Source organism: Phacochoerus africanus, chromosome 5 (assembly GCF_016906955.1).
Source record: "Phacochoerus africanus isolate WHEZ1 chromosome 5, ROS_Pafr_v1, whole genome shotgun sequence".
NCBI lineage: Eukaryota > Metazoa > Chordata > Mammalia > Artiodactyla > Suidae > Phacochoerus > Phacochoerus africanus.
In genome coordinates, this window is record NC_062548.1 from 4964356 (window position 1) to 4976407 (window position 12052).

A 12052-nucleotide genomic window follows, 5' to 3' on the forward strand; every position below is an offset into this window, starting at 1 on the left:
CCACCCTGGTGTGTCCCGTATACTCGCAGCAGCCCCTTCCCCTCCGTGGCACCCGGCTTGAGACGAGACCAGCCTGGCGTCTGCATCCACAGGGCCTAGCCTCTGCCGTGAAGCCATGGGGCAGGGCCTGGGGGGTCCCATTGACTGCACCCCCACAGCCTGAGCAGCTGCCTGAGAGGCGTCTGCAGTAACCATTCGGGGGGGGGGGAGGCACCCACATGAGGCCTCAGGAGAGCTACGCTCCTGGGAGAACCTTCCAGAATGTTTTGATTAAAGGTCGGGTCAGCTGCTCTTACCACATCAACTAGAATGAATCGCAAGCTGCCTGCATGGTTTCATGTGCCCTGATTCACCTGCCCCTTCCTTCCCAGGCCACGGCTGTTAGAAATGCAAGGCCTCGGCTTGCTGCTGTATATATATTTAAATGTCAGGGTCTCTCTTGCGCCCCCATCTGTTGTTGATTTTTTTTTTGTCTTTTTGTCTTTTTAGGGCCACACCCACGGCATATGGAGGTTCCCAGGCTAGGGGTCCAATCGGAGCCCTAGCTGCTGGCCTACAGCACAGCCACAGCAATGCAGGATCTGAGCCGCGTCTGCGACCTACAGTACAGCTGATAGCAACACTGTGTCCTTAGCCCACTGATCGAGGCCAGGGATTGAACCCATGCCTTTGTGGATAGTAGTCGGGTTCATTACCGCTGAGCCGCAGTGGAACTCCCCTGTTTGTTGTTTCTTTTAAGGAAAGACTCTAGCCAAAGGCAAGCCCTGACCGGGGCCTGGAGCCTCCACTCCTTCCTCCAAAGGAGCCTGCTGCTGCCTCTTCCTCAGTGCAGAAGAGGGCACATCTTTGCCTCACCCGTGTCACTTTGCGGGGGGACAGTGCTTCCGGGACAAAGGGTGGCAGGCCCCCCGTGGACTTCTGTGTGCGAGGAAGCCACATTCTTCCCCCTGCGGCTCTTCAGGGGCGCTGGTCCCTCAAGCGGGCTCCCGGAGGGAGCTTTCTAAGAAAGGGAGTCGGTCCTGGGCCAGCTGACCCCTGTCCCACCGCCTTGCAGATCTAAAGAAGTACCGGCGCTACGAAGTGCTCATGACCGCCTACAATGTCGTCGGCGAGAGCCCGGCCAGCGCGCCCGTGGAGGTCTTTGTCGGCGAGGCCGGTAAGCCCCCGTGTCCCCACCCCGCGGCCCCAGCTCGGGTGCCAGCAGCGTCCCCCTCGTCCGAGAACAGCTTGCCGGTGGGACAGCGTGTTCCTGGTGGGGCGGGAGGCTTCCAGGTCCCTGCTGGAAAGAGGGTGCCGCCCAGGGCAGGGGTCCGGAGGGCCGGAGTGAGCCACCTCGTCTTGCTTTTAAGCCCCGGGGTACGTAGCATCTGGGGCCGTCAGGCTGCTTTCGGGGAGCGATGCTGGGGGAATCCGGGTGTGTGGGAACCTTGGTGTGTGGAGGGGGTGTTTGCCCTTTGTCACCTGCTGTCTCTGTCACCTTGGGCCTGGGCAGTGGCCTCGGCCCAGAGTCTGCTTGACCTCCTGTAACAGCCCCGCCCTGGTCTTGGGAAGCCGCCCCGGATCCCTGCGTGCACCCCTTTTGGGGAGGGGGCGGCCCTGGGTTTGTTTCGGGGCCTGGCCCCTCTGCGGGGCTCACCCACTGGGAGACGCGGTGTCCTGGGTCAAGGTCAGGGCACCTTTGCCCTCCCTCCCCAGCCACCTCAGGACAAGGGCGTTCCAGCTCCTACCCCGCTGACCGTGTGTCCTCTGCGTTTGGCCGACGGCCTTGGGCTCCCACTCGGGTTGCTGGTGCAGAACTGGGGTGGGCATGGGGTGGCTGCAGACCCTCTGAGCACAGAGTCCCGGGCTCAGGGTCAGGTGCCCTTTTGCAGTTTGGAGAGGTTGTCGTCATAAACGCATTGACAGCACCAATGCTAGCTGAGCTGGATTGTTCTGGAAAGGTCACCTGTTTTCACGGCAGCAGGGAGAATGAGGGAATGGGGAGCACACATCCTGTCGGCCTTTCATTACACAAGCCTCAGTGGCGGGGGTGGGGGCCGGGCTTTCCAGGAGGGCTGGGTCCCGCTGCAGAAGGGCCCACAGAGGCAGCGTGTGGCTGGGAGCGTGGCACACACAGTCTGTAAGGGTCGCCGGTGGGGACAGTCATGCCTCTGGGTGGAGGGGCGCGGCCGGCCAGCTGGGGATCCAAGGACCTGCCCTCCCAGCCCGTCAGCTTGCGCTCCAGGGCCAGGACTCAGCCTCCAGGGCCGGGTCCCAGCCTCCAAGGTGAGGTCCCAGCCTCCAGGGGTCGTGGGCGCTCTGGCTACCGCCTTAGCCAGGGCAGACGTCCAGAGAAGAGGGCTGCAGCCTGGGTGGGAGACAGGCAGGCCCTGGAGGCCGCACCCAGCCAGCCAGGCGACCCTGGGCCCGTGCAGGCTCCAGGCTCTAGTTCTGGGTTTGCTAGTTCCTTCATCTTGCTTTGTGGAAAAATGCAGTTCATGTGCAATTTGCCGGCCTCCGTGTCTCCCCATGTCCAGCCAGGGCGTCACACACTGGGCACTTCCAGCCTCTTTCGTCTTCCCAGACAGAAGCCCCTCACCCGCCAGCAGACCCCTGCCCCTCCCTCTCCCCCGGCGGCCGGCGGCCTCTCACTGACCGCGTTTGTGAGTTTGCCTGTTCTGGGCGCTTCATCGACCTGGCCTCCGACCTCATGTCCCCTTCACATCGGGCTTCTCTCAGCGGGTTTTCCAGGTTGATCTGTGTTGTCGCAGGCACCAGATTTCATCCTTTCTCGGGGGAGTCGGAGTCCCCTGTGGTGTGCGGACGCCGCCTCTGGTTTATCATCGGTGGACACTTGGGTTGTTTCAGGCAGACGAGGTGTTTGTCACTGTGCCGAGCCAATGCCTGAAGCAGGATGCTGGCAGCCCCCTCGCCTCTCCCCTTGGGGTCCGTCTCCCGTGGAGGCCTCCCCCCCCACACGCACACACACTCACACACACTCATGCTGGGTCCCAGGGGTCCCAGAGAGACAGGAGGGAGTACGCGGCTCTGCCCTGTGGTGTGGGTGCCCGCTTCCCCAGGGCCTCGGGTCGGGAGCATGGAGGCTGGTGTGCTGAGGCTCCCCCAGCCTCCAGGATGCAGGTTGTCCCCACGCAGGCCTGGTCCGGCTTCTCTGCCACCCAGCACGTTGCTCTGGCATCTGTGATAACGCTGCAGAGAACGTTCTGGAAGGCAACTGCCAGCCCTTCCGGCATTGCTTCCAGGTACCCCTTGGCCACCCCCGTCTCCACCTCCCACAGCCCAGAGGTGCCCTCGAAGTGCCCTCACCCCATAATGCTCAGACTTGTGTGAACACAGCTGAGCTGCGGGTTCCTGAGCAGACCTGTCCGCTCTGCCTGTTTCTGGCTGTGTGACACGGGGCCAGTCACTTCACCTCTAGGAGCTCCAGCCTTGCACGTCATGGTGCACAGGGGAGAGCTGCAGGCTAGGCATGAGGAGACACAGGTCCTTGACCCTCTGCCCCAACTCGCCTGCCCCACTCACAGGATAAATGTCCCGGACCCGCCTGGACCAGCGTCCGTCAGTAAGTGGAGAGTGACAGACCCTGAGCGGTTTGCTCGATTCATCTGGCCTCGTCTACAGAACAATGAGAGGTTAATGACCTATGGGTCCTCTCTAGCCCAAATATGTAATGTTTAAATCCGTTTAATCTCAGAGAGAAAGGTTAATCTTTACGAGATTCCTCATTGAGATTGATTTCTGAGCCCAGGCATTACAAATTGGTAAAAATAATACATCAGTAAGAACTCCAATTTGCAAGAGACAGAAACCCAACCAGGCACAGCTTCAGGCATGGCTGGATCCAGGGTCCTCCCAGTCTGGTCCTGCTCCCGTCTTGGCTCCACCCTCTTCTCAGCTTGCTCCTGTCTTGGATGGCTCTTCATTAAGGTGGTCTTGTAGCTTCAGGTAGCAGAAAGAACTTCCTTTTTTTCAACAGCACCTACAGTGGCAGCGCACAGGCTCCCATTAACCTGCCTTGGTCACGGCCCATCCACAAACTGCAGGCTGCAGCCAAAGGCCTGAGGTCCCCAAAGCCAGGGGATCATCTTCTCTCTACCCAGACCACATGGACCACATGGGAGGAAGGATCCCCGGACCCCCGGGGGAGCTCTGGGTGCTGCTGTCAGAAGAAGGGACCAGGCATTTACTCTCGCTGTCTGTGCCTCACTAATGGAAGTTTGCCAAGTAGCCAGAGCACTTTCTGGGAGAGGTGCCCAGGCGTGTCTGTGGGTTCCTCAGCAGCACTGCTGTTCCAGTCACCACCACCCCCACCCCACCCCCGCCCCCCGGAGAAATCTCCAGGCCCAGCTCCGTGTCCCCAGCGTCCTGGGCCTGTAAAGGAGCCCACATCTCGGCCTTCACAACGCTTAGTACTGGAGGCCCGGCCGCTTTCAGGAAAAGGCTGCCCCTTGCCCTGGGACTGGCTGGGTTTCCAGACCTCCCAGGCTGCTCCCCAAAAGAGGCACCGTCCCCTCTACACCGAGCTGCGTCTGCCTGGACCCCTGCTCTTCCCTCAGTCCCTGGGGGGACCCCCAATCTTCCGCTCAGGGCTCTGCTCCGAGGTTTGCAGCCGGGCTGTTGGCAACAGCTCACGGGGGTCCAGCTGGGATTGTCATCCAGCCTCTGGGGGTCCCTGTGCCCCACTGGGCAGCCGCTTCAGCTCTGGAAAGCCCAGCATTTGATTGCCCAGCCTGGATCCCCACATCCCACAGAGCAGCCTGAGGCACGCTGAGCCCCAGGCGATGCTCGGCCGGGACCCTCACCTCCGGTTCGCATCCCCTCTCGGGGCTCAGGGGTGTCAGAACACGTCTGTCTCCAGACCCCCCAAAGTGCCAGCCCCCGAGGCCAGCCCCTCTCCTCTGGCTCTGGCTGTGCCGTTTCCCTCCCTCAGTGTGTGGGGGGGCCCTGCCTCCAGCCCCTTCCTGCTGAACCCGCGTGGGTGTAACAGACAGCTTGTTCCAGGGCGTAAGCGCGCCTTCTTCTTGCCCCTCAGTGTCAAGGCCCCTGCGGGGCACGGGTGGGCCACCCTCGAGCCTCCGCCTCCGCCTCTGCGGGCTTCTCCACTCTTGCCCTTTGCACTGGGGCCTGGCAGTGGCAGATCCGGGCCAGGTCTGGGCTTGCCGCCCTGGGCATCCACGGTGACCTCCCAGGGTTGGAAGTGTCAGGGGTGCAGTTAGTCACTGGGTCACAGTGGGAGTTGAGACAATGCTTTTCCCTGGATACGTGGGTCTCCGGCGCCCCATGTGTTTGTGTGAAGGGGGCTGTGGGCGGGGCTCTCCGCTGGGAACAGGGGCCAAGGCCTGGTGATGCCTCCCATGGGTGGGGCGGGGGGGTGCCTGGGTCCCAGGAGGTGGAGAAATGTCCTAAACCCCCTCGGAGCTCATCCTAGTGTCTTACACCCCCAGATACGGAACCACCACCCGACACGTGCACGGAGTCCCGCTGTTACCGATAAGCTGCTGCGGAGGCTGTTACGTATCTCTTACCACTTCTCTGATTCTCTCCTTACGTCTCAGGGCGTGTCCCTCTCGCCCCCGTTTTTAAATCTTTTCTCACATGCGGTGAAAAGTTATCTCATGTTTGTCTTAATAGACGGGCCTTCAAAGGGCCCATCTGATGAAATCCCGTGGTTGTTGATGGCGCATTTGCTCATGTTGCCGAGTTGATTCCTAAGAGCCCTTGATCTCTCAGGGGTATCACACTTGCTCGTGTGTGAGGCCCCTGTTTGCACTTTTCTCTTGTTTGTCACGCGTTTTATCGGGTTTAAATGGCCGTGTGGTCCAACCTCAGACCCGCTGCATCTCTGCTTCCCACCCAGGAACCCAGCAAAGATTCACCCAGCCTGTCTTCTGAATTTTTATGGCTTCATTTTTCCCCTGAAACTCTTCCATCCCTCTGGATTTTATCTTGGAACTTGGTGTCAAGTGAGCTTCTAAATAAGTTGTTTCCAAAGAAGCCCTCACCCCCGACGCCATCTCCTGATTGGGTCTTTCTCTGTGATGGATCCAAAGCCTGTTTGAAATCCTCCTGTGTCGTCCCGTCTGCCCGAGGCTTCTTTCGGGTTCCACCTGGTACCGCTCAGCCTTCTAACACTTTCTTGCACATTTTCCGTGCGTAGTCACGCTCCTTCCATTTTTTCCCTACATTTCCACAATCGTTCTAGGACCTTTCCTGTCATTTTGGCCAATTTTCACAAGAGTGGGCGTTTTTATCAAAGGGTGTTGAAGTCTGAACTGACGTGGAGACTGGACGGCTTCATCCGGTCCGCGTGTCCCCTCCAGGAGGTGGCCTGTCCGTCCTTTGGCGTCTCTCACCGGAGCGGGTGGGTCTCCTGGCGCGGACTCCGTGTCACTCCCGGCCCTCTCCCTGCGGCTATTCTGCGAACCTGGGTGTCCTGACTGCGTGCCCCCGACCAGAGCCGGGCTGAGCACAGCAGACACGGCCCGCAGGAGGAAGCGCCTTCTCCACTCTCCAGCCCCGGAGCCAGGACTAGCTCTGCGTCCAGCGGGACGTCTGGACGTGGCGTTCGGCTCCACGACGTTCTCCCAGGGGGGAAAGGGTGGACGTGCAGACTCTGTATCCGCTTCAGAGCAGCACCTGGGTTGCTTTCCGTGTGCGCCTTGCCTCAGCAGATTGCAGACTGTCTCGAAGCTGTTGGTTTGCTGTTTGTTGAGGAACCAGGGGGCTCACTGGGCGATGCGGGTTCTCCATCTGGGAAGGGCTCCGGGTTCACACTCACGGCGGGTTGAGTGGGAGGAAATGCCCGCGCCTCGCCTGCCGTCTCAGCGCCCCCTCGTGGCAGGTGAGGGCGGCCCGGGAGCCCTGGCTCTAACCGAAGGGTTTCAGGGACTCCATGCAGAGCCAAGCACTCATCTATGTGTCCCAGGCTTCCCTTTCTGCAGCCCCAGGGCTGAAAACCGTGGGCAGATTCTCAGTGTCTCTGATGCCAGTCTCCCCTGGCCACTCAGCCGGCAGGGGGTGCCTCCAGGTGAAGGTACAGAATCGCACACGGGCCAGCAGGCAGGGTGGACGGCTGTCTGGACAGCCTGCGGGTACTGGGCTTGTGTTGGCCCGGTCGCCATTCCGTCTTCCCAGAGGAGCAGCTGGTGCTCGGAGATCCCAGGAGCACATACCCTTTGCCCCATGGTCTGGGCGCAGCCCGGCGTCTCCTGAGGGGGCATCTCCAGGGCCCAAACCAGGGCAGTGGGGCACGGGGGGGGGGTGAGCGGGCGCAGGGTACTCTGCCCCTCGCCACGCCAGGGAGAACCCCAGGATACCATCAGGGCCTTTGCTGCCTCCCCTGGGCTCTCCCTCCTGCACCTGGTACCAGGACCCCCGCCCCGTGAGGCCCGCGTGCGGAAGGAGGGGGCCCGGCCAAGCACTGTGTTGACTTTCGAGCATTCTGTGGGCACAGTGGGGACTGGGGTGCTGAGCAGAGTTGGGGGGATGGACGGAGGCCTGAGAAAAAGCAAACGGAACGCAGGTGCTCCCAGGACTAAACCAGCAGTGCAGCCAGACACAGCCCTGGGGGAGGCCAGCGGGAAAGAGGGTGGCCTGATAGGGCCCCGGGAGCGCTGGGGCTTAGGAGGGGGGACCACCCCACAGGTGTGAGCTGAAGGCCAGGCCCCCCCCCAGCAGGGACCATGGAAACCTCTGGAGCCTCTGTCTCCACCCCGTTCTCCACACCCCTCAGGCATCCTGGCGTCTGCGGGATGGGAATACCACATGCTCCCAAGGCTGGGCCTCTGGCCTCTGGCCCTGCCCCAGTCTGCCCTCCAGCCACCCTCCAGACCTCCCTGCATCGTTCCACTCTGGTGGGCATCTGCAGCTCCCCCGCACAACTCGCCTGGGTCACCGCCTTTGCCAGCAGACACGGGAGCCCAGGCTACGTCGGTAGGCAAGTGACGTTATTAATGACTGTGTTTCCGTCGACGCAGGAAGGTTCTGGAGAATGTCCTGATGCCTGATGCTTTATTTGGAAGGGACTCAGACATCCAATATCTGGATGGAGTCTGAGTCCTTGGCCAGATTCTCAGCCAACCCTGGGGGTGGACCTGCCCGGGGTGGACTGAGCCCTCACCACTGAGCAGCCCCGCGCCGGGCACTGGCTGGGCCCCTGAAGGCGGGGAGACCCCAGACCTGTCCCTGAGGAGGGGCGATGGCCTCGTGTGGGTCCTGGAAGGGCCTGAGGCCATCCAGGGTCAAGCCGTACAGGACGGGTTCCAAAGAGGGCCTTGGCCAAACCCAGCCCCTGCCTGTCCCTTGAAGCTTAAAATGCTGCCTGACCCTTTAGGGAAAGCATGCCAACTCTGCCCTGGAGGAGCTGGGGCCCTCGAGTCAGGCAGAGACCCAAGTTCAGATCCAGTCTATCCTGGGGTGAGTACCTTACCCCACCCCCCAACCCCCAGCCTCAGTTTTCTCAGGAGGAAGATGAGACCCAGCTGCTTTTCCTGCAGCTTGAATTTTGCCCATCCGAACTGCACAGGATGCTGGTGGTTAATTAGGGACCGAACTGCATTATTCAGACCCCATGGGCTCCAGGCCAATCACAGTCTGTTAGGACCCGGGTCTTGCTGTGATGAGAGCTCACTCTGCAGACAGAGACAACAACAGCAGCCGTTGCAAGCCACCTAGCTGGTTGGTTTGAGTGGCTTTTAGCTGTTTCTCCTCACGGAGGGTGGTAGCAGCGGTGCAGCTGAGGAGGTGGTGTGAGCAGTGGTGGCTGCGATGGGGCAGGTGACGATGGGTCCACAAAAGCTGTGACTGGACGAAAGCAAATGCTGGATGCGTTCAGCACTGACCTGTATCATGGAAACATCAGTAAGAAAATCACGCTGGGGAGGTCCCGTCGTGGCTCGGTGGAAGCGAATCTGACGAGTCACCACGAGGACGCAGGTTCCATCCCTGGCCTCGCTCCGTGGGTTGAGGATCCGGCGTTGCCATGAGCTGTGGTGTGGGTCAAAGATACAGCTCAGATCCCACGTTGCTGTGGCTGTGGTGTAGGCCAGCAGCTACAGCTCTGATTCAACCCCTAGTCTGGGAACCTCCATATGCCGCAGGTGCAGCCCTAAAAAGCCAAAAAAAAAAAAAAATCATGCTGGTTCTTTTGAGTCTCAAGTCTCTCTGGCCTCCAGGTCCTTTGCTATTGAAACAGCTGTTTTTAAAGCATGGTCTTTGGATGCTCAGTGTCCTCGGACAGCAGCCGCTGTGTCGGGCAGACCAACGCCGTGGCGAGGACGCTGCGTGTCCACTGCTGCCCCTCGGTTGCACCTGCCTCATCCTCTCCACACGCGTAACCCGAGCCCTCGCGACGCCACTCTTGCGAGAGGCACCTGAGAGCCACTCCAGCTCCCGCACGGCTCCAGAAGTCTGTAATTCCGCCGGCGCACCCGCCCGTAAGGAGGCCAGGAGCTCATCTTAGATCCCCTCGCATACGCTGGGCCAGGCCCCCCTCTGGGTCCGGGAGGGTTAAGAAGGCGTGCTGACCTTCACAGAGGGTCGTCCATGGCGCGGAACCCGTGACATCCGGCTTTTACACCAGGGGCTGCTCCAAACCCCAGCCAGCCCCTGGGCGCCCTCGGCGTGCAGAGGGCTTGGGCTGGGCGCTGCACCGGGCTGGTGTGTTCCTTATCTGCTGCTGCGTAACAAAGCATCTGCTTGCGGCTGGGCACACGCCCTTGTCACCTCACAGAGACTAGGAGTCAGGAATCCAGGCGCCACGTAGCAGGTCCCCTGCCTTGGGGCTCTCACAGGGTGTCAGCCAGGACTGTGGCACCCTCGGGGGCGTAATGGGAATGCCCCTTCCCCAGCTTGCTGGTGGTTGTGGGCAGGGCCCCGCTTCCTGGGCAGTTGGACAGAGGATTCCCCGCGGCCCTGGCAAGGCAGCCTCTCCATGAAGCAGCTTGCCACACGGGGGCTTCGTGAGAGGGAGCTGGTGAGAGGGAGAGAGGTGCCAGCTGGGGGCACGAGCGAGAGGGAGGCCCAGGCTCCATCACCTGCCCGCGGCGCTGGTCCCCTTAGAGGAGGGGCTGCACGAGGGAGGGTTCGAGCACCAGGAGTGCGGCCGCCAGAGCCACAGTGACGCACCCAGGCTCCTTGGGACTCGCCAAGGGCAATGGGCATCTCAACATGTCAGCACGTGGTGACACAGTCCCCTCCTGTCTCTGCGGGGACAGAGCCCACATGGGGGCAGTGCCCCCACCACCTGGCGGGGCCATTCCTCGGGGGAGGAGCCTGGGGACACCACGTGTGCCCCTTGCCAGGCGGGCTCTGCCCTCCCCTGCGCGTGTCGTTTCATCCCGAAAACCCTCCACGTCTGGTATTTACTCCAGTTTTACACCCAATGAAACGGAGGCTCAAAGAGATTGAACGGAGCCAAGTTCGCTGACCTCCAGCTACGCTTTCGAGAGCCCGGTGTACAGAGCATTGATTGTTTTGCAAACGGTTTCTGTGACCAGGTTCCTGATGTTTCTTGCGAAGCTTCCTGAGCGATGTTTCTGGTTCCGGCTCCGCAGTGAGGTGACAGAGGAAAGACACAGCCGGGCGAGCCGGCTGCTCCGGGAACCCAGGCGCACGGAGCCCCCACCCGGGAATCCTACACGGCGGGGGCGGGGGGGGGAGCCCGGCCTCAGAGCCAGGCTGCCTGGGTTTGCCCGAAGCTGGAGCCACCAGCTGGCGAGTGTGTGACCGCGGGGGGTGGGGGGGGGTTGGTTACTGGACGTCCCTGGGCCTTGGTCTTCCCATCTGTGTAGCGGGGCAGCGGCTAGTACCCGCTTCCCGGGCTGCTGGGATAAGGGGAGCCCGTCGAAGGGTTTGGAGGAGTGACCTGGTCCCTGGCGTGACGGAAGCGTCCTGGGTGTTGTCATCCCACTGGCACATCCCACTGGCAGGTCATCGCTGGGAGTCCAGCGGCCGCACACCGGTGTTACCACCATGGCGTCTGTCTCCAGATGGGGACAGACGGGGGCTCTGGGTTGAGAGCCGGGCGATACCTGGCCCTCTTGTTTGGCACAGATGTGTCTGAGGTGGTCTCACTCTTTTCGGTGGTAAGCTTTGTTAAAAATTACTTTGTGAAGTCATCAGAAATCCTCATTTATGGACCCGGAGTTCCTGTGGGTGGGCTCGCGGCTGCCTGGCCATCCTGGGTGACCGGCGATGGACGTCCAGTGTGGGGGCGGCAGTGACTCACAGCCGTGTCTGGGGGCTGCCCGCCTGCCCGGGCGTGGCTCCTTCCTGTTTCCTTGGGGGTCTGCCCCCTCCTTTCCTGCGCCGAGACCCCACTTGTCCCCACGGCGCTGAGGCCCTGCCATCACGTAAACCTTTCTGTGTCAAGGGGCGCAGAGGCACAAAGACCCGGAGTCCCCCCACTTAGGGCGACAGGGCTTTGTTTGCTGAGAAGGTGAATTCCGAGCCAGAATTCAATCTCCTACTCGCTTTGACAGGAAATCAGACAGCGCCCAGAGAAATGCTGGTGCCATTAAAGGGAACTGATAGATGTGTAACTTTTTAAAAATCCTGTGAAGAGATACTTATTTTGTTACATCAGAACACTAGCAGTGATTCTGAAATCATCAGTTTAAAACTTGTTCCAGCCGCGTAATAAATCACTGGGTTACGAAAAGCAAAAGTGAAAGCCTGGCCTGAGCAGTCCCCGGCGTGGCCTCGGGCAGCCCCGGCAACCAGCCTCCCTCCGCCTGCTGTGACCCCAGACGCCCCTCTGTCCTAAGTGACCCCGGACACCCCTCCATCCACCATGACCCCGGACGCCCCTCTGTCTGACCCCAGACGCCCCTCCGTCCATCTGCCATGACCCCAGACGCCCCTCCATCCACCGTGACCCTGGACGCCCCTCTGTGTGACCCCAGATGCCCCTCCCCTGCCTCCTGGAGCCTTGCTCCGGGGCCCTGCCGCGTGTGCAGTTCCCCCGTCGCTGAAGAGCCAGGGGGACGCTCCGTTTCCGGGAAGGGCCCTGCCCTCAGACTCCTGTGACGCCTCTCGTCCACACCACCCGCCC

At 61.3% G+C, this 12052-nt stretch overlaps 1 protein-coding gene across 2 annotated transcripts in view; it reads left to right on the top strand.

Annotated features, from left to right (window-relative positions):
• SDK1 (sidekick cell adhesion molecule 1) overlaps positions 1–12052 on the top strand; it is a 518297-nt gene that overhangs the window by 463543 nt on the left and 42702 nt on the right. For both annotated transcript variants that reach the window (XM_047779450.1, XM_047779449.1), the window contains one exon: positions 1055–1156. In XM_047779450.1, the coding sequence (XP_047635406.1) occupies positions 1055–1156 (102 nt within the window). The remainder of the gene's footprint in view (positions 1–1054; positions 1157–12052) is intronic.